At 34.5% G+C, this 27611-nt stretch overlaps 1 protein-coding gene across 3 annotated transcripts in view; it reads left to right on the top strand.

Annotated features, from left to right (window-relative positions):
- Nucleotides 1-27611, top strand: part of DYM (dymeclin) — a 540520-nt gene that overhangs the window by 222528 nt on the left and 290381 nt on the right. For all 3 annotated transcript variants that reach the window (XM_074279349.1, XM_074279350.1, XM_074279351.1), the window contains 2 exons: nt 25105-25287; nt 26064-26242. In XM_074279349.1, coding sequence (XP_074135450.1) covers nt 25105-25287; nt 26064-26242 — 362 coding nt within the window. The remainder of the gene's footprint in view (nt 1-25104; nt 25288-26063; nt 26243-27611) is intronic.

The raw sequence follows: 27611 nt of genomic DNA, 5'->3' as shown, positions 1-27611 counted from the left end.
AGCTGGAAGTGAGTTGGATCTTCTTTATGTTGAAGATAGCCACTGCCATCAGAATACATCTTCATACAGTATTGTTGTTGAAGTGTATAGTGATCTTCTGGTTCTGCTTATTTCATTCAGCATCAGTTCATGCAAGTCTTTCCAAGTCTTTCTGAATTCATCCTGCTGGTCATTTCTTACAGAGCAATAATATTCCATAACCTTCATATACCATAATTTACCCAACCATTCTCCAATTGATGGACATTCATTCATCTTCCAATTTCTAGCCACTACAAAAAGAGCTGCTACAAACATTTTGGCACACACAGGTCCCTTTCCACTCTTTACTATTTCTTTGGGATATAAGCCCAGTAGTAGCACTGCTGGATTAAAGGGTATGCACAGTTTGATAACTTTTTGGGCATAGTTCCAGATTACTCTTCAAAATGGCCGGATTCTTTCACAACTCCACCAACAATGTATTAGCGTCCCAGTTTTCCCACATCCCCTCCAACATTCATCATTATTTGTTCCTATCATCTTAGCCAATCTGACAGGTGTGTAGTGATATCTCAGAGTTATCTTAATTTGCATTTCTCTGATCAGTAGTGATTTGGAACACTCTTTCATATGAGTGGATATAGTTTCAATTTCATCATCTGAAAATTGTCTGTTCATATCCTTTGACCATTTATCAATTGGAGAATGGTTTGATTTCTTATAAATTAGGATCAATTCTCTATATATTTTGGAAATGAGATCTTTATCAGAACCTTTAACTATAAAAATATTTTCCTAATTTGTTACTTCCCTTCTAATCTTGTTTGAATTAGTATTGTTTGTACAGAAACTTTTTAGTTTGATGTAATCAAAATCTTCTATTTTGTGATCAATAATGATCTCTAGTTCTTCTCCAGTCATAAATTCCTTCCTTCTCCACAGGTCTGAGAGGTAGACTATTCTCTGTTCCTCTAATCTATTTATGATCTCATTCTTTATGCCTAAATCATGGACCCATTTTGATCTTATCTTGGTATATGGTGTTAAGTGTGGGTCCATATCTAATTTCTGGAATACTAATTTCCAGTTTTCCCAACAGTTTTTTTTTTCCAATAATGCATTTTTATCCCTAATGCTGGTATCTTTGGGTTTATCAAACACTAGATTGCTATAGTTGTACCTTTTTTTGTCCTTTGTACCTAATCTGTTCCACTAATCGACCAGTCTATTTCTTAGCCAATACCAAATGGTTTTGGTGACTGCTGCTATATAATATAGTTTTAGATCAGGTATACTTAGACCACCTTCATTTGACTTTTTTTTTCATTAATTCCCTTGAAATTCTCGACCTTTTATTTTTCCATATGAACTTTGTTGTTATTTTTTCTAGGTCACTAAAATAGTTTCTTGGGAGTCTGGTTGGTATAGCACTAAATAAATAGATTAGTTTGGGGAGTATTGTCATCTTTATTATATTCGCTCGGCCTATCCAAGAGCAATGGATGCCTTTCCAGTTATTTAAATCTGACTTTATTTTTGTAGCAAGTGTTTTGTAATTTTGCTCATATAATTCCTGACTTTTCTTTGGTAGATGGATTCCCAAGTATTTTATACTCTCAACATTTGTTTGGAATGGAATTTCTCTTTGCATCTCTTGCTGTTGCATTTTGTTTGTAATGTATAAAAATGCTGAGGATTTATGTGGATTTATTTTGTATCCAGCAACTTTGCTAAAGTTGTGAATTATTTCTAATAACTTTTTATTAGCATCTCTGGGGTTTTCTAAGTATACCATCAGATCATCTGCAAAGAGTCCAATTGGTTCTTTTTAAGATGAATCTGTCAGGGGGAGACAGAAAAAAGATTTCAAGACAGGAATGTGTCAAGACAGGAAGGCTATGCCAAAATATATAGATGTGAAAGATAAAGACTCCTATATTGTAAAAAAAAAAAACCAACCAAAAAAAAACCAAACCCAAATAATATCTACTTTAGTGCAGATAACCCTAGTAGTTAAACTACTAGTTACTACTTTGTCTTAAAGAATTTTCTCTATTTAGCTGGAATTTGAGACCTTTCCTAATCTGACATTGACTTACCTTTCTGGTCTTATCTAATAATAATAATTATTATTATACTAGTATTAATAACAACAATAATAGGTAATATATATAAAGCCTCTCATGGGTGAAATACTTCACAAATATTTTTATCATTTGATTCTTACAACAATTTTGGTAGGTACTGTCATTATCCCTATTTTACAGATGAAGAAACTGAGGCAGACAGCAGTAAAATAATTTGTTCAGGACCACATAGCTAGTGAATGTTGACTTTGAACTCTATTCACTGCATCTTCCTATTTCTTATACTAGTTCAGCCAAGTGGTAATTGACTCTTCTCTAAACAATGAGTTTACTGCCTTCTCTCATTCTCTCTTCGGGGAATATGTCCATTCACCTTTTCTATCATTTAAAAATCTTCGTCATCTTTCAAGACTTAAGTTAAAAAATTATACCTAACATGATTACAGGTTTTATAGCTGAAAGGAACTCCTTTATTTACAAATGGAGAAACAGAGGAGAAAAAAATTAAACTATCTAAAACTATTCAAATAGTAAGGGGAAATAGCACAGGGTTATAAAGATGATTGTAGATCACAGGAGTTTTGTTTAATGCTATCTCAAAAAGAGCATGTCACACTCCCAAACTCCAAAATCAGAGTCTTATGACCAGAATCCCTATATGGCAGGTTACTTGTTCCCTCATTATCCTTTCCTCTCCTTCCCCACTATGCAGCTACACTCTAATTACTATTAATTCTCCCTTCTCCCTTCTTTCTCCTCTCTCCACCCTCCAGCCTCCAACAAATGACTTGCCAAACATCTCCTAAGGTGTTAAGAGCTTCTTGCCCTTTGGCTACTTGAGGAAGTTTTGTTCACTCTTTCAGTTAGTCTGCGTATTTAACTACAACCTTGTTTTCATGTAACTAAAAAATACTTAAGAAAAACGGCCCCTCCTATTTGTAATGGATAGTAGCCTTGTTTATTTTTAAAATCCGGTATCTGCCAATACCCCCGAGGCTTTTAATGTCATTGAAGGACTTCTTGACCAGAAGGCTCTTCTTTCTAAACTTTGTACCTCTTTTAACATATTTTTTCTCCTTATAGTGATTTTTATTTGTCTGAAATTTGGCCATCCCCAGTCTGTCTCTGGTCTAATTTTTCAACCTTACTTTGCATAATTTTCCTTGAAGCATTTGCTTTTTTCAGCTGGACTGGAATATCTTCTCTTCCCTGAAGTAAGGAGACCATTTCCTTCCTCTTTACACTTGCCAAAGATGCCTCCTGGCTGGAACTAGGTGGACTTTCAAATATCTTATCTTGCCTTATGATTCAAATTAGGAGTCACCTTTTCTGACAGCCTTCTTCTATCTCTGCCAGTAATACTATTCTTTCTTTCTTCAGAAATTCCTAGAAGACTTTGATCTTTGTTTAGCATTTTCACGCCATAACTTGTTCTTCTGTTTCTCCTCATTTCTCTTCACTTTGATTATATACCCAGGATTCTGTATAATTTCCTATTAGGTCACTTCTTATAGTGCAGTAATATTCGATTTCATTCATGTTACACAGCTTGTTTAGCTCCTCATTTGTTTTAGAAATAATCTAAGACATGCTGCTAGATTCTAATACCTTTCTTTTTTCCTTTTTACTTCCTCCCTTAGGATCAGGAAGAATGCTTTGCATGTAACTATTTACTTCCCTCTGTTGTCCTTTTTTTTAATATTCGTTGCCTTTCTCCCTGTTTTTCCAAGTTAAGTATGATGTATTTTTAAAAATGAGGTTCATATGATACCCTACCCCTGCATTGTTTCCTTCTCCAACTATTCATTTTTACTTCTTTCTACATTTGTTCTTCCTTTTATCCTCCATTCTTTTTCTCATCCAAATCCTCAGAACAGTTAGTAAATAAACATTTATTATGTACCTATTATGTTCTGAGCACATGATTTTAAGAACCAGTCTCCTCCCAGGAACTTAGTTTATCTTTTTTATTCTCTAAATTTTCTTTGAAATCATTATAGTCCTGAAAGGACACTTGTTTCCCCTTCTTCTATATTAGTATGTTAGCATTACATTATTATACAACTTCTTTCAATTGACTTAAATAAGTTTTTCTTTCTAGATTTCTCTTGTCCCCTGTGTTTGTATTTTTAAGTTTTTATTCATAAGAAATGCTTAAAAGTTTTTTATTCTGTTAAAGATCTATTCCTTCCTCTGCCCTCCATCTTCCCTATAGAATGACACTTAGTTATTCTAAATCTTAAACCTATCTTTTTTGTCTTATGGAATACTATACCACCTAGCTGTCTTTAAGATGTCTTCTTGACATCCAGTTTGAAATGTCTAGTAGGTGATTGGTAATAGGTAGCTGGAGTTCAGGGGAAGAGACTAGATCTGGATCTATAGATTTGACAGTCATTTATATAGAGATGATTGTTAAACCCGAGAGCTCATGAAGTGATTTAGACAAAATATAGAGGGAAAGCAGAAGTGGATCCAGGATAGAACTTTGAAAAACAATTAGGTGATGAAGATGGTGAGTTAGTAAAGAACATGGAGGAGTTTAATTTATTAATATTTAGTGGGGGGAAAAATCCTCTTTTTTGAAATGCCTCTCAAGATTGTTGACACTTATTATATGAATAAAAATTTATTAAAATGTAAGGAAACATTTTAATTCCATTTGATTAAATGAAAATTTAAATACATTTAATTAATTACATTTAGTTTACTCTATCTGTCCTTTATCATTTGATTTGTCACAGAACTAAGAAATTGGGAAAGGTGGTTAAAAATGTGTTGCGAAATAAATATCAGGAGTAAAAAATTCAAGAGATCAAATATTTCGTGACTAAACAAAATCAATGAGTCATTAAATAGTGATTATTAATATCATATCTACATATGTTAGGAATTATGCTAAGCACTGTAGATACAAAGAAAGGCAAAAACCAGTCCTTATCCTCACGAAGTTCCTATTGTAATTGAAGAGACTACATGCAAACAGCTTTATGATGAGGAATCATTGGAGATTATTCAGTAAATTAGGGGGAGGGTCCTATGGTCAGATGTGTTCATTAGGATTATCACTCTGACAGATGAGTGAAGGTTAGGCTCCCATGAGGAGAGACTTGTGTCAGGGAGACCAACCAACAAACTATTCCACTTATACAGGTATGAGGTGGTAGGGAGGGCCTGTACCAGGATAGTAGCAGTTTCAAAAGAGAAAAGAGAATGTATGCTAGGCCTTGGCAACAGATAGGGTATAAAAAAACTCATACTTCTATATCATAAATATTTTCCCAAGCAGAAAGTTGGGAGGTGCTGGTCTTGGCAAGCATAAAATAACATTAAAAATAAAATTGATTATATTTTGATAGACTGGAAATCACTTCTTGCCATTGTGAAAGTAATTTCCAAAAGAGCTGTCATCCTATCAACTTAATAGAACAATGTTAAACATTAAAAGAAAGAATTGAGAAGATAAAGTATTGAGGCAACTCCAAATCTAATGGTACTTAAAGAAGCTGAGAAATTAGGGAATGGATAAATGAACAGGCATTAATGTAGATTGTGATCATTTTCTAAATTTAACAAATATAAATAAGTTGCCACAATGAGAAGATTAGAGAACCACCTTAGCCAGGAAAAACTTGATGCTCTTGCTAATGAAGGTAATATGGCTTCCAAAGGCAACAGTGCTTGAGTATATAAACTTGTTTATAATATATTATTGAAGAGAACGGTAGAATATTATGAGCAGTATCATGTCATAAAACAGCAAGAAATCAGTGGAGAAAAAATACAAGTTTATAGAAAGTTTGGCAAAGAGACATAAACCAGATCATCTTGAACATGCATAAAATTGAAACTTAGAAGCCATCAGAAAGTTCTGTAATAAAATCTCTCCTGGTAGATTCACAGCTGTAAGCTACAAGGATCTCCTTCATTTTCTAGATGAGGGAACTGAGGCCTGGAGAGCTTAATTAAGTGACTTATTCTAGGCCTTACCACTTACCTAGACTTACCACTTTCAGAAGTGACAGAGAACCAAGTCCTCAAGTGAAATCTGTGACCTTTCTTGCTATTTCTCATTGTTTTTTGATGAGAGAAACCACCATTTTTTGGTAAGTGTAACCCCCAAACTTCCCAATATCTTGCATGAATTGCAAAGGGGAAAGGCTAGAAGGTAAATCACTTAGAAAGTGATTGCAATAGTCAAGATAAGAGATATGAAGCTCTCAGTATCAAGACTGGGTGGGAAGAGTTGGAAAGGTAGGAGTAAGAGGATTTGACAACTGATTTGCTATGGTATTTTAAGGGAGAAAGAAGCATGATGGTGCAATCAATAGGAATAGGAAAGTGCCAAGGAGAGACAGGTTTGGGAGGAAAGCATGAATTCTCTTTTGTACACGTTGAATGTGAAGTACTCCAGAGGTATCAAGATAGAGATATCCAGTAGCCATTTAGTAGTTCAGGGTAAAGATAAGTTCTCAATGTATTGATTCTAGTATCATCAAGGGTCATAACTGAAGCATTTATGAAATTAATCTTACATGGGCTTTGAGTACATCCTTGAACCTTGATAGATGTAAAATCAAAGGTCACTTTGTTCTTCAACCTTCTGCTTTATTACTCTCATCCAGGGAGATGAATGTTTTCCAAAAAGTCTGTCAATAAGCATTTATTAAACACATGCTATCTGTTGTTTTGTTTTTTTGTTGAGTGCTCAAGCTTTCACAGATGATATCCAGTGTAGAATCCAAAAGGACAGTGATTCTCTAGATATACACATGTACTGCAGTATCCCAAATTGTTCTCATTCAGTTGTAGATTATGTTGACCTGATTGCCTCAAGTCACTAAGCATTTGTTAATTACCTATTTTTGTCTGATGCTGTGCTAAGTTCTGAAGATGAAAAAAGGAAAGCCAGCCTCTTAGATTACAAGATCTTTAAGATCTTAATGAAAGAAGGGAGGGAAGGGAAGATACTTGACATAAGAGCATAGTGGAAAAGTCAGAGAAATCCCAAATAATGCAGATATTCTTCCTCCTTAAGTAAAGATTTTATCATGGCTTCTCACTCCAGTCAAAAGGATAAAAGGGATGATGAGTGTTACCAAGGCTGGTTAGGATCATTCACAATGATGATATTTTCCCCAGTAGTGAGGTTTCTGAGACATATAAGCAAAGTCCCAAATAATACAGCAAGGTGAAAAATGATTAGCCAAAATATCCAGGCTACTTAGATTTATAGGAAAAACTAACTGAATTTTAAAAAAATATTGCTGCATTCCATTATTTATAGCCATATGACTTCTCTGAAAGGTGTCCATGTTTTTTAAAAAAGAGAGAAAAGATTGATTTGACTTTACATAAATAATTTGGAATTGCCAATATATGCAGTTTCTCAGATAGACTGTTATTTGTAAATATTTTATGTTTAAAACAATTTTAACCAATCTAGGAAGTTTCCTTTTTATGACAAAATTTTCTTTTATTGTTGTTGGAAGTCTGGACAAGCATGTTTTTAGTTCATTTTCATTTATGATTTTTTTAGATGATCAAGCCACCAAAACACAACTGCTAAGTTTTTGCTCTTGAAGAATTTTAAAAATTTCATAATACTTAGACTTTTGGGGCACCCCATATAGCATCTCTTTAATTCCATCACCTTCTCCATTCTCCAAGTCCTTACTTCATAAATTATTTATTCTTTCAGTTTTAATATTACTGTATTTCTCAGCTCCTTCCTTTCTACCTGTAAATATGAAACCTAATCTAAGAGCTGCTACCCACTTATGCTATTACTTCTTTTCTCTCCCAAATTTAAGAAAGTAGCCTAATATTTTTTTATTTGAATTCCCCAACCGTGCACTGGTAGCTCAGTGGATAGAGAAAGGAGCCTGGAGTCAGGAAGATCTGAGTTCAAATCCAATCTCAGAAACTTACTAGCTGTAGGCCTCTGGATAAGTTCCTTAACTTCTAATTGCCTGACAAGATGGACCCACTAGAGAAGGAAATGGCAAACCACTCCAGTGTCTTTGACAAGAGAATCCCAAATAGCATCACAAAAAATCAAACGTGATTGAAACTATTGAACAACAAACCTTCCTTCTACCTCTACCGCAACCAAAACTTATCCTTTCAAAGGTTGCCATAGACTCTCTGAACATCAAGCCATTTTCTCTTTCTTCATTTGCCTTGATCTCTTTCCTGCAGTGTAATATTCTTCTTTCAAATATATTGTTCTCTGGGAGCAGGTTTCTTGGGGAGATTCTGGAGGCAGCCTTAGTTTTAGTTCAGAGTAATAATCGCCTCAAGTGCAGCTAAGAGTTAAAGTCTAAATCTTTTATTTTTTCTTTAAAAGTCTTGTCTCTTTTCCTGGGCCTGGTTAGCTTTCTTAGAGGCCTATGTCTCTTCTTGGTTCCAAGAGCTCCTTCCGAATGTCTCCAAATCCAAAGGTTTGTCCTTCTGACTCCATCTAGCACAAAGGTGGAACTTGGAATGAATCTGACTCCGCCTCTGAGAGAGTGGGCTTATGGGCTTCTGTGTCTGGCCCTGAGAGCTTCTTGCTTATAGTTCTGCCCGACTTGTGAATCTCCTCAACTGAATCCTGACCTGTGAATCTCCCGAAGTCAATCCTGGTTGAGGCTCCTAGCTCATATATGCTCTCTTAAAGGTTTGAACTTTAATAAGTACTAAGTACATAATCATTGTCTCTATCAATTCCAGTAACTTAGCACCTTGTTTCAAGTTCTGGCCTATAACACTGCAGGGCAAGTATCACACTGCTAGTAAGTCATAGGGTCCAGGACAAGAGGTATTTTCAAGTACTCAAAGGACTGCTCTGAAGAAGATTGCCTCACATGGCAGAACTAGCAGCAATGAGAGGAAGTTTCAGGGATGCACACTTAGGTTGCAAAGAGAAAACCTTTCTAACAATTAGTGTTATCCTAAAATGGAGCAGTGTGTTTGTAAAGGCAATAAACTTAACCTCATTGGAGGTCTTCAAGTAAAGGTCAGATATTGGAGGATGCTGGGGATGTTCCAGAGAGATTTCTAATTTAAGTACTGATTAGACTAAATGACCTCTGAGGTCCCTGATGTCTCTATGGTTTGCTGGTAACTACAATAACGGTGGACCTTTGATGGAGAAACATGATAGGGACTTTTCAGGAGAAAAGAAAAATGAACTTAATCACATTAGCTCCACCTGGGTGAGAAGGCTGGACAGAGAGCAAAGACAGACCGCTATAGTGGTCTAGTAGTAGATTTGGTATAGAGAAGGGTCTGACTCTCAAACCCACAAGTTTTGTAGGAACAAAATCCACAAGAGGAGTACTATAATTTAGGAAACTTGGAATGTAATGTCCTATAGAAAGCAGTTTTGCCAAATGATAGTGTGAACTCATAGTAGACCACTAGATCAAATGCCTGGGTGACATGTGCCACAGTTACCATCAGTCAAAAAAAGGGAGGCATTCCCTACATGTCTGCTGATTCCTTGCTATTTACTTTTTTGCTTGCTTTCTCTTTCTTCTAAATATATTTTTCCTGCAGAACCTTGCCCTAATGTTACTCATTCTATGAAACTTTTTTGTGATTTCCCACAACTTCAAGTGATTTTTCTATGCTCTAATTACAATGGTGTTTTGGATCCTAATTACTGAAATTTCACATTCTGTTATATATTATGCTAATTCTATATGTTTTATCTTCCTTGCTACTTGATAAATTCCATGTACGTAGGAATGTCTTGTCCATCTTTGTATCTTTCAGAAGGCAGAGCATGAATTTCTATAAAGTAAGAGTTGCTAAGTATAATTGTGAATGAATTAATACAGTCTCTCATGCTTTGGCTGGTAACATACTTAATGCTATATAATACAGTTATCATTTGATTTTTATATATATTCAATTAAAATATTCTTATAAGTATAGTTATTGTGCTCTTGATAATTTTGTTTTTCTGTCTTCAGAATGTGTTTTCCATGATTGATTATTTGTACTTAATAATCATTGTCTCATTAGATTTGTATTTATCATTCCTGCAAATCATCCTTCTGATTTTTTCCCTAAGATTAAATGTCCCTAAATTATTTTATTCTTTAACCCTTAGTAAATATTGAATTAGCCTTTTTCATTCTTTCACTTCTGAAATTCCAAATTTATTTTAATTTGAAGTGTTATTTTTATTCCAAGAACATAAGAGATACTACTTTAAATTTTCTTGGCCCCAAACTAAAAGTCTTTGAAGCACAAGAAAATACTGTAATTTTCCCTTCTCTCTCTCTCTTTTTAAAGCAATCTTGCCAACAGGAAAATGTAGTTCTAGTAGAATTCTTGGGTAAGAGATCATACACTTGGATCATATGAAGACATGAACTTCGTTTTTTTTTTTTTTTTGTTTTGTTTTTTTTGGCAAGGGGAATAATTCTAGCCTCATCTATAGGCTGGCTTATACTGTGGACAGTTAATGGAGGGTTGCCAAGTTTTCCCCTACAGTGAAAGTAGATGCCTCAGTTGCATTTGCCCCCCCCCCAAAAAAAAAGGGCAAGAAAAGGGATTTCAAATAAAATGCATAGAAAACAGGATGATTCAGTGCAATGTAGAAAAACTTATAATTATACCAAGATTCAAATGAATTTTTAAAAAAGAAACAAGCTAATAAGTTAACATTAAAAAATGAGATTCTTTTGGTCAGATTCATCCAATAATATGTAGTCAGTTTTTATTGAATCACACTAATGAAGGTGAGCAGTGTTGCAAATTAAATTTTTAAAAAATTTTATGTTTTGCTTTGTAAAGCAAAATTTAACTTCCTGATTATTTAGTGGGAAGGGAAAAGAACATATAACCAAGGAACGTACTAAATAAAGCTTCTTTCCTTCTATCCATTCTTCCTTCCTTCCTACTTTCTTTCCTCCCCTCCCCTCTTATCCTTTCCTCATTTTTTCTTTTTCCATCTCATATTTATTAATTGCTTATTGTGCTCAAGATACTGTGTTATTCATTTAAAACAAAAACATCAAAAATGTAGTTAGTTCATGCTTGCAAGGAAATTATAATCTACAATCTACATTAAGAGAATAATTCTAATACTTACATGTTACAAAATAAGTGTAATACAAGTTAGAAAATGATTAAGTATATAAAGGACTAAGAATTTTAAAGTTCTGGAATCACTTCTATATAGGAGGATCAAAATTTTTCAGTTCTTATCTAAACAATAGCCTTGAAGGATATGGCTCCCATTCTTTGTACCATTCTTCATGTTCTTTGTTCAATTTATATCCTAATCAAACCATAATATTCCACCTTTCATTATACCGTGTTTCCCCGATAATAAGACACTGTCTTATTATTTTTTTGGGACTAAAAAACACCAGAGGGCTTATTTTCAGGGGAGGGCTTATTTTATCCTCCATCATGCCCCTTTTATCCTCCATCATGCCCATTTTAGCCTCCATCATGCCCCTTTTATCCTCCATCATGCCCATTTTAGCCTCCATCATGCCCCTTTTAGCCTCCATCATGCCCCCTGAGTGCTTATTTTATTCTCCATCGCTTACTGAACTTACCGAGTTTTTAGATGGTCCTGTCTCAGCTCTACTCCGCGGCGCTGCTCTCAGTAGCGCCAGCAAGCAAATCACCAGGGAAGAAGAGGATGACGCGCTCACTGCTGCAGCTCTGATTGGATGCAGCTCGGAGCGCGACGTGCGTTTCACCCGGGAGGGGAGGGCGGCGCTGCTTACTGAAGGTACCGCTACGCAGCATATAGCGCAGGGGATCACCATGATGACCGTTTTCATAGTAAGTTTGATAGGGCTTATTTTCGGGGGAGGGCTTATTTTAGCGGAATATTAAAGAGTATGTGGGTGTCTTATTTTCAGGATAGGTCTTATTATCGGGGAAACACGGTATCATCTTACCCTTAGCTCCAAGTGTTTGTGTATACTGTGTACTGCCATGACAGGAAATGACTGCATACCCCTCCTGATTTGTAACTAATCAATAGTGTTGGTTTTTTCATCCTTCAAGTTACCAATTGTGAGAAATTCTAAACTGATAATATAAATGCAGGAGTTGTCTCAATAGAGGTAATGAAGTAAGAGAAGTAGATGATATTACCAGTGATTATAGAGAAAAGAGGACCAAGGACAGAACTTTGAGTGATGCCAAATAAAGGAAAAAAGAGGAACTTTTGAAAGAGCTCAGGAAGGAGTGGTCAGAGAATAAGGAAGTTTCCTGGGAGCAGTGTCACAATAGCCAAAAGAGAGAGTGACCCAATTCAGCCTCAGATTCAAAGGATGTAAAGAGTAAGAGTAACTGATTTAATAATTGTTCATCAGTAATCTAACAGAAGGCAGTTTTGGTAGAGTGACTGGGAGTGGAGGTCAAATTGCAAAGTATTTGTGGAATTGGCAAGTGGTGAGGAAGAGTAACTTTGAAGAATTGTCCTTCTAAGATTGCTCTTTCTTGAAGTTTAACAGTGAATGAGAGAAGAAATATGATAGTAGAGTGGTTTGTAGTGTTAAAAGAAGATATGGCAGAATATGAAGGAGAAAAATATCTAAACCTGGCTCATACTAAGCATTTAAGAAATGCTTGTTTATTGAATATTTCTATAGTTAGAGAAGAGAAAACTGAATATAAGAGATGAAATGATATATGTTATAAGATACTAGAGGAGATAGGTTATGAGACATGGGGGAGAGATAGAAAGGTTTAGCCTTGGCAAGGAGGATGGCAATCTAATCTTAGAATAGAGACCATAATTGAATATAATAAAGGAATTTTGAGATGTAGAGAAAATAAAGAAGTTTAAATCTAATTGGCTTCAGTTTTCCCAGCAATGATGAACACGGTATTTGAAGTCAGAGTCTAGTTCTGTTACCATGAGAAAATCATTTAACTTCTCCTAATTTCATTTTTCTAAAGAGGAATATCACTACAATAATACATACTGTATAGAGTTAGGAAGAACTCTTCTTACATCTTTTTTTTAGTAGCCGTATTTTCTTTTTATTTGAATTTTTGCAGGGAAAACATGCATTTTACAATATCTGTAAACACAAGAATATGTTTACACTGACTTTTGAATTCATCACATTTTGGAATGTTGGAATACTCATCAAACTCAATATAATATACAAAAGAGAAAGAAATGCATCATTAGATTAAGACATTTTATGGTTAAAAGTACTTATAGCAACAGCTTTGGAAAGTTGATTAATTAAATCAAGGCATTGCACTTAGTCATTTTATTACTATAGCAAAACAACACCATTTTATCATTGTAACACCTTTCATTTCTGAGTATAACTAGTCTTATTCTGCTCGTTCATTGTAAGCTTTCATGTGAACAAGACATTTAAAGATAATTTGGAGCACATTTTGTTATATTATGATCACAGTGAGAAAAGAGAAAATAAATTTCTATGACATCAGGCCTACTTTTCTATTTTCATCATCAGACAAATCTTAATACTAAAAAAATTAGGCAACAGATATTTTTAAAATTGGGAGTATTCATTTTTGATGTCTTTAGAAAGATATGTGAATACTAAATCAGTGCATTACATGTCAAAAACTGTAGCATATCTATATATTCAGTACATTCTCAGATATTTCAGCATTTTAAATGGCTACCACAGATATCACACAGTTGACTCAGACCTTTATGCTTATCTATGCACATTTGAGAAGAACATTTAATCAATGCATGAAAATTGCACCCCTTTCAGAGTGTAAACTCCATGTTCCTACATAATATAACATAACTCTCATGAACATTTTTATATATCTAAAAACGCTCTATCAATATGAGCTATAATAATAATTATAATATAGGAGATGTCTTTTTAGTTTTTTAAAACTTTTTTTGTTTTCAGCTTCAGATTATCTCCCTTCTTTCCCCCATTCTCATAGAGAAAGCAAGAAATATGAAATCCATTATACATATGAAGTCATGCTAAACATTTTCACATTAGCCATATTGTGTATGTGTATGTGTGGGAGGAATCAAAATTTTAAAAAGTGAAAAAAATATGGTTCAATCTATTTTCAGAGTTCATCAGTTCTCCCTTTGGAAGTGGCTAGCATTTTTTTCATCATGAGTCCTTTTTGGAATTGTCATGGATTATTTTATTTTAGCTAAATCTTTCATAGTGGATCATTTTATAATATTGCTGCTACTATGTACAATGTTCTCCTAGTTTTATTCACTTTACTTTGCATCAATTCATATAAATTTTCCCAGGTTTTTCTGAAACTATCCCTTTTGTCATTCCTTACATCACATTAATATTCCATCAAAATCATATAATACAACTTGTTCAAGTGTTCTCCAATTAATGGGCAACTCCTCATTTTCCAATTCTTTGACACCACAAAAGAAGAGCTGATGAAAATGCTTTTGTACATATAATCTTTTCCCTTTTCTTTGATCTCTTTGGGATACAGGTCTAGTAGAGGTATTACTGCCTCAGTCACAGTTTTATGGCCCTTTGGGCACAGTTCCAAATTGTTCTCTAGAATGGTTGGACCAGTTGATAGTTCTATCAAAAATGTATTAGTATTTCTATTTTCCCTACATTCCCTCCTGCATTTATCATTTTTTTCTGTCATATTAGCCAATCTAGTGGGTATGAGATGATACCTCAGAGCTATTTTAATTTGAATTCCTCTGATTATTAGTAAAATGTATATCTTTTGAAAGAGAAGGCAGAATCCCAGTCAAGCATCTTGAGAAGAGAGGAATAAGCTTTTAACAGGCACTAAAGAATGTAATTAGTAGTCAATAGGCAGTAAGAAGCAAATTAAAGGATTATAATGCAGCCATGAAAATCCTATTAGCTAACACATTGTTTTATATTATTAGCATATATTTCATATGTTTATGAAGTCCCTAATGTACAAATAGTCACAAAAATTGTGAATAAAAAATTCATGTATAATGTATAATATAGAACTAGTAACATTTTTCCATAGGAAAAAAAATAATAAATGACAACTGCCTAATCAAACAATTAATGTTTCATTAATTCCACTCATTATGTAATTGAAATATTAATTTGTAAAGAAAATCATTAAGTACCTTTTATGTATAAAGCACCATGAATACAAGTGGGAAAGCAATGTCTGTTCTCAAATAAATCACATTCTTTTTTTAAATAGTATTTTATTTTTCCAAATGTATGGAAAGAGTGTTCAACTTTCACTTTTGCAAAACCTTGTGTTCCAAGTTTGTCTCCCTCCCCACCCAGAAAAAAACAGAAAGCAATCTGATATAGGTTAAGCATATGCAATTCCTCTAAACATATTTCCACATTCATCATGCTGCATAAGAAAAATCAGATCAAAAGTGAAAAAACGTCAGAAAGAAAAAAAGCATAATTAAATAAATAGCAACAGCCATCACCAAAAAAAAAAAAAAAAAAAAAAAAAAAAAAGATGAAAATACTATGCTTTGATCTATTTTCAGTCTCCAGAGTTCTCGCTCTCTGGATGTGGATAGCACTTTTCTATCACAGAGCTATTGGAATTGCCTTGAATCACCTCATTGTTGAAAAGCAGCTCACCTTTTAATAAGAATCAAAGGAAGAGGGTGAAGCTGCAGGATTGATAAGAAGCCCAGTTGTCCTTTGAATCAACTGACGAAAGATAAGGCCCAATATAGATTCCAATAAGCTGCTATGTAGAAATGAGAAAAGCCTGACTTGTATTGTCAAGTTTGCTGTTTTAATTCATTCTTGAAGAAGACTAAAATAACATCACTATGTTGGAGTGAAGGTATATCCAACTATGACTGATTGGACCAATATCAACTTTGAGGTCTCTTATCACAGTTCAGGCTCGAATAGTCCATATGAACATTTGGAATAAAGATGTCTCTAAATGTGCACATCTCATATTTCTTTTGAGCTACTGTAATTTTGCTTTGCTCACAGAGCATAGTGCCTTTGATACAGCATGCTATGCTAGGTGGTTAGTGTCTTCCATATCACGCAATCAATTCCATAGTTCTTCAGGGAGACCTTGAAAGTATTTTTGTATTGCTTCTTCCAACTACGGTGTGTTTGCTTTATGTGAGTTCTCCATAAAATATTTGGCATTCAGGCAGTATGGCCAGCCCACTGAAATTGTGCTTTCTGCTGTAAGTTTTAATGCTTAACAGTTTAGCTTGAGAAAAGACCTTCCCTTCCCCCATCTGGTACCTTATTTTGCCAGGTAATCTTTAGAATCTCTTTAAGGCAACTCAAATGGAAGTTATTCAGTTTCCTAGCATGGCACTGCTATATGTCCAAGTTTGACAGGCATACAACAGTGAGGTCAGTACAGCGACTCTGTAAACCTTCAGTTTGGTAGGCAGTCTAATGCTTCATTTCTCCTGTGATTTTTTTTTTTTTTTGAGGGGGAGCCTCACAAACACTGAGCTTACTCTGGAATTGTGTGATCCAACCTCATCATCTATGTATATTTCCCTGCTTTGTATTGTTAGCATATATTCAATATATTTTAAAAGTTCCTAACATATACATAGCCACAAAAATTGTGAACAAGGTAAGTGAACTTATCCACATTATTCACACTTGCCATAACCATTGGTTTCATTTGTGCATGGTGTGATGGTAGCTGGTGAAGAAGCTATGTTTTCTTGATTTTAATTGTTGACCAAAAAAGGACCTACTTTGTGGCAGTGCAGCTTCAGAAGTTGCATTAAATGCATGTTTAACTGCAAAAAAAGAAATCATGCTTCAATTCTTCCTTTACTTTAATCTTGTCTTGTAGCCTTTTCAAGTTAAATAATTTACCATCATTGTGATAGTTGACCTTGATGCTATTTTTGTGCTTGTTGATGGCATTTGACAACATTGCTAAAAAACATTATGCAAAAAGAGCATGGGAGCAGACATACAGTTTTATTTTATTTTGTCAATGATTGGAAAAGTGTAAGAGCATCATCCATTATTCAGAACTCAGGCAAGCATGCCATCATAAAATTGACCTACAATACTGATGAACTTCTCTGGGTAATGAACTTCCCTGGGCAATCAAATTTAACCTACTTTTCCATAAGCCCTAATGAATGATGGTGTCAAAAGTGTTGATCAGATTTACGAATATTGTATATAGACCTCTGTTCTACTCCTGGCATTTCTCTTGGAGTTGTCAAACAGCAAACAGCACATCAACTGGTCGGTCCTTAGCCCTTTCTGAAACAACACTGACTCTTAGGTAGATCTTCTAGGTGAAGGATCAGCCTATTAAGGAAGATACTGGCAAGAATATTGCTAGCAGTGACTGAAAGCCACCACCCTTGTGATTGGTCATTAGACAAACTTGCCATTATAGTGATGGGCAATGGAGGCATCCTTGAATCCCAGAGTGCTACCCTCCTCTTGCCATGTAACTCAAAAAATTCCAGTCAGTCTTTATATGAGGAGTGGACCTCCTGCCTTATAAATATCAACCAGAGTAGAATCAACACAAGGTGCTTTGACACAGAAGAGGAGCCTGATGGCATTCAAAGTCTCTTCTTCAATTGAAAATTTGGCTAAAGAGTGATTGACTTCAGCCTGAGTTAATGGTTACTGGCTTCAGCATTGATTGAAGGTGATGTTGAGAAAACTATGGAAGTGTTCAGCCCATCTCTCCAAGTTCATGTCTATATTACTGATCAATGTGGCTCCATCAGCACTGAGTAGTTGAGATGTAGCATATGTCTTTGACCCATAATTAGCCCTTGGGGAGTCATAAAAGTGCTTTGGATTGTTTCTATCAGCATACAACTGAATTTCATCTGTCTTCTTACTGAGCCAAGAATACCAAATCTCTCTAAACTTTGTACTTTATTTTTAATGGAATTAAATGTTGTCTTCATAGAGATGAATGAGCTATCATGTTGGTAAACTCTCTGGAGTAGATTTTTCATTTAGCCCAGATGAGTAAATGCAGTACTATACACCAAATCTCTGAAAACTTCCCAGTCATTTTCTATTCCATTGTTGCCAGCTGTATTTGGTTTAACTTTCCCTCCAAGACAGACATGAATTGTTCTTGCTATTGACATTAAGTCTACTTGTGGCTTGGGGCTGCTGTTTTGTTGGGTGCAAATGTTTAACTTGGAGGATGAATATGTGATCAGTTTGGCATTCTGAGCATTTGAGTCTCCTTTGTCACTTTCATATCTTACCCATATTTTCTCCTTAAAATAATATATTCTATTAAATGCCATTGTTTGCTGATCCATAAACATCCATAAAGTTTATCACATTTAGGTTAATGAAAGTTTTGGTGATGAAAAGGGAATAAAGCATAAGTCTTTGGGAGTAATTGACAATTGCTATTTCTATTTCTGACTCTATTCCTCTCAAGGACTCCCTTCCATGTCTGTTAGTCTGTGCCTACTTCTATATTAAAGTCACCCAGGATTATAAGCTTAACCTCTTGGCACATGAATGATGAGAATCTCCTGGTCTTTATGAAATTTTTCTTTGACCTTCTCAGGATTTGTCTTGGGGGAGTGGGGCATGATGATGATAGCATGGTGCTTTTCCACAAATGGCAGTCACATTGTCTTCGTGGCTGTCAGAACAGATTGTTCTTATCCATCCACTCTGCTAGGAGAAGTCTTCATATATGGAGGCTAGACATTTTTCTAACTTGCCAAAGGGGTTGAGATCCCTCATTTACTTTTAGTCTGGTATAGCCCATCTGCTGAAATGGTTTCCCAAGTTATGACTTTTATGCATACTATAGCTTCTTGGAGCCACAGGAGAGACTTGGGTAAATCGGGTCAACGCCAAAGCTGGATAAGTTGCCTTGTAAAAGGTTCAGCAACCTTTACACCAGTTACTGTTTTTCCCAGAATACACCCTACTCCACATCATTTCCATTGCTTTATCCATATTTATTTGATGTTGAAGTATTTAACAGTATAAAGGAATTGGTGGCAAGAACTTTCTTTTTCCTTGGTCTTTAGAGTGTCTCTTAAAAAGGCAGTGGCTGTAGCACCAGCAGAAGAGGTACCTGGCTGAATTTCAACAGGACTTGCTTCCCTGGATGATGGAGGTGGGGTAGTGGGGAGGGTACATAAGACAGCATTTGTAGTGGCTATTATTCCAGAGCTCTTATGGGCTGTGTCCATCATGATCTGAGGTGGTAGTTGTGGCAGTGGCGGTTTGGCCTTTCTTCTTCATTTTGCTCTTCTGTCTTTCCCACAAAAATGTCTTTTCACTTATGGTCAGTTCACTTGTCTCGCCCATTGGTAGTAGCAATGAGGATTGTCATTAAGACTTTTCCCTGAGGAAATGGTGACCATACTAATGTTGATTCGATTCACTGGTGTTACAGTAACAGTAGTTAAAGCAGAAAAATTGAATGAAATATTTTATTTCTCATCAACACTGTTACTTAAGCATAAATAATTTTGACCAGAAAGAAAAGAATGGAGATTAGAGATTTTGAGGGGAAACCTTTTTGATTCCTTTAAAAATTGCTGACCTGGGGACAACTAGATAGCACAGTGGATAGAGCACCAGCCCTGAAGTCAGAAGGACCTGAGTTCAAATCCGGCCTCATACACTAAACATTTCCTAACTCTGTGACCTTGGGCAAGTCACTTAAACCCCAATTGCTTCAGCCAAAAAAAAAAAAAAAATTTTTTTTTTAAATGCTGACTCTTTCTTCTTTGGAATATTTTAATATTTCCAGGAAAATATGGATTGTTGCCTTCTAATTTTGAAAATAACATTTCTGGTAATATGTGAGATAATTTACAATATTTTTAATATGGTGATAAGAAATTATGGTAATATGATGATAAGATAGAGTAAATCCTCAGAAAGGAGTATCATGGATCTCTTAATCATCCTGGGAGTTTCAGACTTTAAAAAAATTTGAATTTTGGAGGAAAGGACATCTTTTCTGATGTCTCAGCAGGTTCTACTGCTGAAACCTATCATGTCTCAAAGGGATTTTAAAAAATTGCAAAACTTATCTGCATGTAAAACCAATTCTTCTGCCTCATCTATCTCAAGTACAAGGTGAAATTGTTTTCCTTTGCCCATATTTCTAGTAAAATTCTTGTCTCCCTAGACCCCTTAAGTCATTAAAACTAAAGGCAATGCTTTGTTTTTCCAAATCCCATTCATGTTGGTCTCTAAGATTGCATGCCAAAACTCCCTAGTATTTTTTTTACAGTTATTATTTGCCTCCTTCTTTATTGAAAAATGTCTATGTATCGCTCATATATGGGAAAATATTGCCAAAGTATAACTAGTTGGTAGATGTAGTGATGAATGACTAATTTTTATGAAGAAGTTATGATAATCTGGTTAATACCTTTTATGTAGAGAAAAAAAGTGATTATCTGGCAATAATCTATCAAATTGTTTATCCTCAATAATTTAATTTAATCTACCCTCTTTTTTTCATTTCCCATCTTTCACGCCTGATTCTGTTGTTCCTCTTCCTCCTCCTCCTCCTCCTCCTCCTCCTTTTCCTCTTCTTCCTTCTTTTTCTTCTTTTTCTTGTGGTTGTCATTGTTTTTCCTCCTCCTCCCTCTTATTGTAAATGCTATCCTTTTATTCTTTCATTAGATAATTTCATTCTTCACATTGCTCTTAAGTGAACTTTCTAATCTATGGGCCTGATTGTATCACTCTTCAGCTCAAAACAACTTCATTGTATTTAGAGCTATTACCTCCTGAGAAAAATTCAAATTCCTTATCTTATCATTCTAGACCCTTACTCCATCAAGCCGGTCAAGTCATCCATTTAGATTTTATTTTTGTCCTTTTGAATATTTTACATTATTGCTATTCCTTTCTAGTCAGAGTTCTTTGGATTGAGAGAATTTCCTGGGATTCAGCTTCTTTATGCTTTGGTGTGAGGGCTGACCTAACCCTTTTCAGGGCCACTCAACCACCTTTGGTGTCTACTTGTTACTCAGCTCTCACTTGTGACTCCAAAAAGCTGGCATGTGGTCACCCCCTGAAATACTCTTTTGGCAGAGAGACTGAACCAGGCTGAGAATAACTGACAGACCTCAAACCCTGTGAATTAAAGGGATGTCTGCCCTAAGCATATGAGGACATCTCCCAGTAGAGTGGCAAAAGAGAACAATTTGTCCCAGTGGCTACAAAACACTATGGAGTGCTTGGAGCCTGGTCAGTCTTTGAAGACATAAAGGTCTACTACATTCCAGGCCATTGCTAGTCATCTTGCCCCTGGTTCAAATAACTTTGGAAGGATGAATGATGTTGGCAACTTTCTGCAATTCACAAGCAAGTCAAGGATAGCACCCTATGATGTAATTGGTCCTCTTCAAAAACGAAGGAGAAACAACAGCAGAGATAATATAGCTCATAAGTATCTGAGGAAGGATTCAAACTCAAGTTTTCTGATTCCAAAATTCCAATTCTTTATAATGTGCCATTTAGTTGTTCCATATATTTGTATTGGGGCACGTGGTGGCATAATGGTCAGACTAGCACTGGAACCAGAGTCAGGAAGACTCATTTTCCTCAGTTCAGATCTAGTATCAGATACTTACTAGCATGTGACCCTGGGCAACTCATCTCACCCTGTTTGCCTCAGTTTCCTTGTCAGTAAAATGAGCTGTAGATGGAAATAGTTTCAGTATCTTTGCTAAGAAAACCTCAGAAGAGCTCATAGAGTCAGGCACAATTGGAAGAACTGAACAAATGCATTGATGTTAACAAGGTCATTTAACAGGGTTAATTCTGATCTTTTGTGCCTTCCCTTTGCTAATAGCAACTGGTTGGAAAGAGTGGCATGGATTTTCATCCAATTATTAAAATGAGTTAAAATACATAGATATGTTCAGTCATCAACTACAGACCTTCTGGTTAAATAGAATATCAGTAGTTCTTAATGTCTGTCCTGATGCAGTAGTCTCTAGGTTGTTAGCCATTGTCATCTGTACAACTAAAGGATACCTGACCCTTGTTGTCCAAATCTCCTGTTTTTGTTGTATCTCTGGGCCCTTTTCACCTTCCCTGTAGCTAAACTCTTTCATATCTTTGGCTTCTTCAATTAGAGAGGGTGCTTCTTGAGAGTAGGTATTGTCTAATTTTTAAAATTTATATATTTCCAGTGTTTAACAATACTTAAGAAATGACATAATTTTTTTGTTGTTGTTGTTCATTCTGGATAATTTTGAATGACCTTAAGGTAAATCTAGGACACACCTTGGTAGTAAAAGTCTTTTAGTGTTTTTATTCTATTGAATCAAATGTCCAATATTCACATAGGAATTACCTCCTTTATGTTGTATATAACCACTTTTGGTATAGGGCTGCAGAGTTCAAGCCAGGTACTATGTCAAACAAACTTATTATTTGCAGTGTATCACTTACGGTAGTTTAAATAGGAATAGCCCTAATGAGCAACTGTAAGTCATTGGGAACAGCTAGGTGGCACAGTAGATAAGAGAATTGGGTCTAAAGTTAAGAATTGCTGTGTGACCCAGGGCAAGTTACCTGATTGCTGTTTACCTCTGTTTTCTTGTCTGTAAAATGGAGATAATAGCACCTACTTCCCAGGTTTACTATGAAGAGTAAATGAAATAACCTATACTTAGTCCTGGCACATAGTAAACACTAATAGAAATGTTAACTATTATCATCATAATTATTACTTTTGCCTTAGTAATTTTAGCAACCAAATAAAGTAAAAGAAGACTCTGTAGACATTTTTGAAAATGAAGACTATATTTAAAGTGTTAGGAGTACATGGCAGTGTGGCTCCTTCTTAAATATGATAATGTTATATGGTACTTATTGTGCTTTTGAATATTAGAATAAGGTAATGTGTAATGTTCTTGAATTGTGAGGGTCTGGTAGTCTGCTCAATTATAATCCTTCTCTGGGAGGAGATCTGTAAAATCTTTTCCTCTGTGCGCAGGTTTCTTGGGAGCTCTGAATCTCCTCCAACTCTTGTCCTTCCCCAAATCAGACTGGTCTCCTTTCAGCCTGCCTGGTATCAAGACTTTATCCCAGAGTCCATTCTCTCAGACCCAATGCTGCCCTTCTTTTATCCTCCCAGAGAATGGGCGTGGGATAATGCAAGGGCTTCTGGGAAACATTACTTCAACCAATGAGCTTGCTCCTCCTAGAATTCCTAAGGTGTAAACTCCCTTTAAAGGCCTGAACCAAAGGTCTGAGCCAGAGAATTGTCAAGTCAACCTGAGTTTTCACCTTGTAATTGTCCAGACAACCTGAATTCTCACCTTGTCACTGTCCAGACAACCTGAATTCTTACCTGGTAATCCTAACAGTAATGGATTTTAAATTTTGTACATAAACTAGAAACTATCGAATATGGGGCTTTTTTTAAAAAGTCCTAATGATATATGGTAATGGAAAGATGTAAATCTGAATGCAGTAAATTAGATAGAAATATCAGTATGTCAAAATATTCTAAAATAGTCTGATAATCTCTCTCTCCCCCTTCTCTTCCCCTCCCTTCCTCTCTCTTTCCCTCTCTTCTCTTCCCTCCCTTCTCTTCCCCTTTCCTCCCCTCCTTTCTCTTCTCTTTCCCTTCCCTCCCCTCCCTTCCCTTACTCTTCCCTCCTCTATTCTGTATCTCATTTCTAAAACTAAACTTTTGAAGGTAATTTAAGGCAGATTGTTCTCGCTATCTCACAATTATCTCTGCCTAATTTTAAGAGAAATTTTCAGTATTAACTTGCTTGGTTTAAAAAGATAAAATGAAAAGTGAGTATAAAAAACTCATAACCACTTCCCTTTTAATGGAATTCACAGTAAACTCTGGAGAAAGGTAGTGAATAAAATGTCAGGTAATCATTATTATTAATATTATTACTATTATTAGGAATAATGAGAGAGAAGACTTTGTGCTTCCATTTAATTATTCCATTTGGGGCATTTTTTAAAACTTAGATGACCATAAAAGGATTATCATTACTATGGTAAAAAAAAAAAATTACTGAGGAAAGTTCTTAAAAATAATTTTGTCCAAGAAATTTGTCTTTTGTTTGTATCTAGAACATGAGTCATGTAATCATAATTTGTCAGAACTTTCAGGTTTATTGAAATTTTCTTATAGTTATCAAACAATATAAGTAACAACTCCAATATAGCTAAAAGTAAAAAATACAAATTCAAAGATAACAAGATATAATTTATACAATTAATATTTCTGTGCTGAGTGGTAGGGATGCTTTTTAGAAAAACAAAATGCCAGCAAAAACAATAAAAAAGGTTGCAAACACTATGTTGTGATCCCACACTCAATTCCCACTGTCCTTTCTCTGGATGCAGATGGCTCTCTTCATCACAAGACCATTGGAACTGACTTGAAGTATTTGAAAAGAGCCATGTCTGTCAGAATTGATCATCACATAATCTTGTTCTTGCTGTGTACAATGAGGAACCAGTTTTTTTATGAGAAATTTAAAGGACTGGATTCTTAATTCCAGGAGCTTGTTTAGAGCTGAGATGTCAAACATGCACTGGGTAGACATTACATTCAACACTTCTCAGTATAAGTGAACCAGATGAAAATAAAATTGTAAAATATTTAACAAAATAAATAGAACAGTGTTAATATGTGGATTTCCAAGTCAATATATGCCCGTATGGATTCTTAAGTACAGTTTAGTGACCTTTGTTTTTATTGGACTTGCACCCTTGCTTCTAGTACTTTGGTTTGAAATTTGTTCAGTTGTATTCCTGAGGCACTAGATCTCTATTTCTTTGTGACCATGTCAACAGATTGCAGTTTAGGATCCTGACTTTCTTTATTGATTTAGACATTATACTGCATCAAAGAGTTTATATACAAAAGAACTAAATTTAGATCTTCTGATATAACAAATTGAATTATTTATTGGTTGTGTTTTCATTGGTCAGAAAAAGCAGAGTTGAATAATACAAAAATATCATAGTCAGTTAAACTTCCTAAAATTAAAAAAAGTATTTCTGATTATAAAATGTTATATATCATAATGTTTGTATTCTTCAATAAGTTATGACTTAAAGTACCATCTCTTCCTTTTTAGCGGGCCTTTGGACAGTCTTCACCCTGGGTGGAGTAGGAAGTAAACCAGCACCTCATCAGGAACAGTCTTCACCTCTTGCTAGTCAGAGCCTCCTGCTCCTACTTGTGCTGGCCAATCTCACTGATGCTCCTGATACACCAAACCCATACAGACAAGCCATTATGTCATTTAAGAATACGCAAGGTTTGTGATGCTTTTCTGATTCTTATCAATTTTGTTTTGTTCTCCATCTCTTTATTTCTGATACTGGAGATTTTAACTATGCAATGCAGTCATAATCATGAGAAATTTTAAAGACTATTAAACCAAATAAATCTCCATTATTGAAATAATAACATGAATCTGATTTGAGGACTGTAGTTCTTTAAATTCAAATTAAATTTAAATTAAATTAAAATATATTGATTTACTCTTGTACCTTTTTGAGTAATAGCAAAATTGAAGACATTCTGTATAATTGTAAAATTAAGTCGACTTTGGATATATCCACTAATAAATAGTTGTGTCAATAATAGAAAATACCAGATGGTCTAAGATTCATACTTTAGGTTATAACATCATTGTATTGTTATTATTTAATTTTTGATTAGTATGTGACCAAGACCCTAAGTTTCTCATTTTAATATGAATTTAGGGTCTTAACAATTTTCTTTCCAAACTCAATAAATATGTCCATAATAACAGATCAATTAAATGGCATAATCTAAATCCAAGCCCAGGTCTTCTGATGCTCAAATCCAAAACTCTCTGTGACTTTTGCAAAGGATTTGAAGATGATATTTCTTTCTATAGCAAATACATTTGAATTGATCTATAATATGAACAAAGTCAATATATATTCAAATATAATAATCTTTTCCTCAGACCAAAATATACTTAAACAGAAAAAGTTGTTCCATTGTACCTTTGTACCATGATATATACCTTTGCATAATTTGGGTTTGTATTCTTTATTTCAGACAGCACTGCTTTTCCCTCTTCAAATCCACATGCTTTCCAGATTAACTTTAATAGTTTGTATACAGCTCTGTGTGAGCAGCAGAAGTCAGATCAAGCAACTCTTCTTTTGTATATGTTACTACATCAAAATAGTAATGTGAGGACATACATGTTGGCTCGCACAGATATGGAAAATCTTGTAAGTATCATACTTCATGTTTCATACCTTATATATTTTTTGAAACTTTTGAATTATAATTTTTAAGTTAGAGAATTATCATTATTTTAAAACATATCTTAAATATAACAAAGATATTTCATAATGGTAAGCTGACCAGTGCTTTTTTGCCATTTTTAACTGTCAAGTGTGGTAAGAGACTATATAGTCACAAAGGTATTATACTTGGGATCACTTAAGTTCCATGTTAGGATATAGACAAAATATTTCTATTAAAATAAACACAACTAGGATAAGAAAGATAACAGTAGTTTGTGGGGAGGGATCTTTGTATCCTATGTCTTTGATGAGATATATTGAAAATTGCTACAGAATTAATACAAATATAAAAGATTAAGATTTCTATTAGACAGGTTGTCAAAGAATATAAGGCAACAATTATAAAAAGAATTGCAGTCTGTTATCAACCACATGAACAACTACTCCAAATTTATTAGTAATAAAAAAATTCAACTCAAAACAACTATAAAGTATTTTGCACCCAGAAAATTGGTAATAATGACAAAAGATTGAAATATTCATTATTGGAGGAATTTTGGAAACGTCATGATATATTTAGTGTAGCAATAATTATATCAGCTATTCTAGAAAGGTATTTGGAATTATGCTAAAAAGGAAAAATGAATAAAATATCCCTTCCCTTTGACCCAAAGTATCTACTACTAGCCATATGTCCTAAGAAGATAAAGAATTAAAAAAAAAAAAGTTCCAGAGTACACTAGAATAATTGTAGCACTACTTTTTATTTAAAATAATTTTTGTTTCCTCTTTATCTCATGCTTTTAAAAAATTTAAATAGATTTTTATTGGCATATTTTATTTTTCTATCACTTAGATTTCAATCTTGCCTATTTCCCTAACCCAAAGAACCATTTTTTAAAATAACAAAGACTTACTTTAAAAGAAAAAAAAAATTCAAACCAAAATAAATAAATATATCCCAAAAAATCTGATTTTGTATGCATTGTTAATACATTAATAGAAATCCTTTCCTATTCTTCTATTCTTACAAAAATAAAGGAATAAGTATCTTCTCATATCTGTCTGTTCTTTGGGGCCAAGCTTTTTCTTTATAATTTTGTAATATGCATTTTAAAATGTTTTGTGATATTTTTCTTTTCATATATATTGTTGTAGTTATTGAATATGTTGTTTTCCTGGCTGCTTATTGGCATTAAATGTAAGTCTGTATTCATCATATTAAAGTTGATATAATGTAAGTCTATATTCATCATATTAATCATATTTTACAGCATAGTGATATTCTATACCATTCATGTACCACAGTTTATTTAAATATTCCCAAATCTACATTGTTTCCAGTTTTTTT

This window comes from Sminthopsis crassicaudata, chromosome 1 (genome assembly GCF_048593235.1).
Source record: "Sminthopsis crassicaudata isolate SCR6 chromosome 1, ASM4859323v1, whole genome shotgun sequence".
NCBI classification, from domain to species: domain Eukaryota; kingdom Metazoa; phylum Chordata; class Mammalia; order Dasyuromorphia; family Dasyuridae; genus Sminthopsis; species Sminthopsis crassicaudata.
Note: the sequence above shows the minus strand (reverse complement) of the source record. Positions and strands in the feature narration are given on the sequence as shown.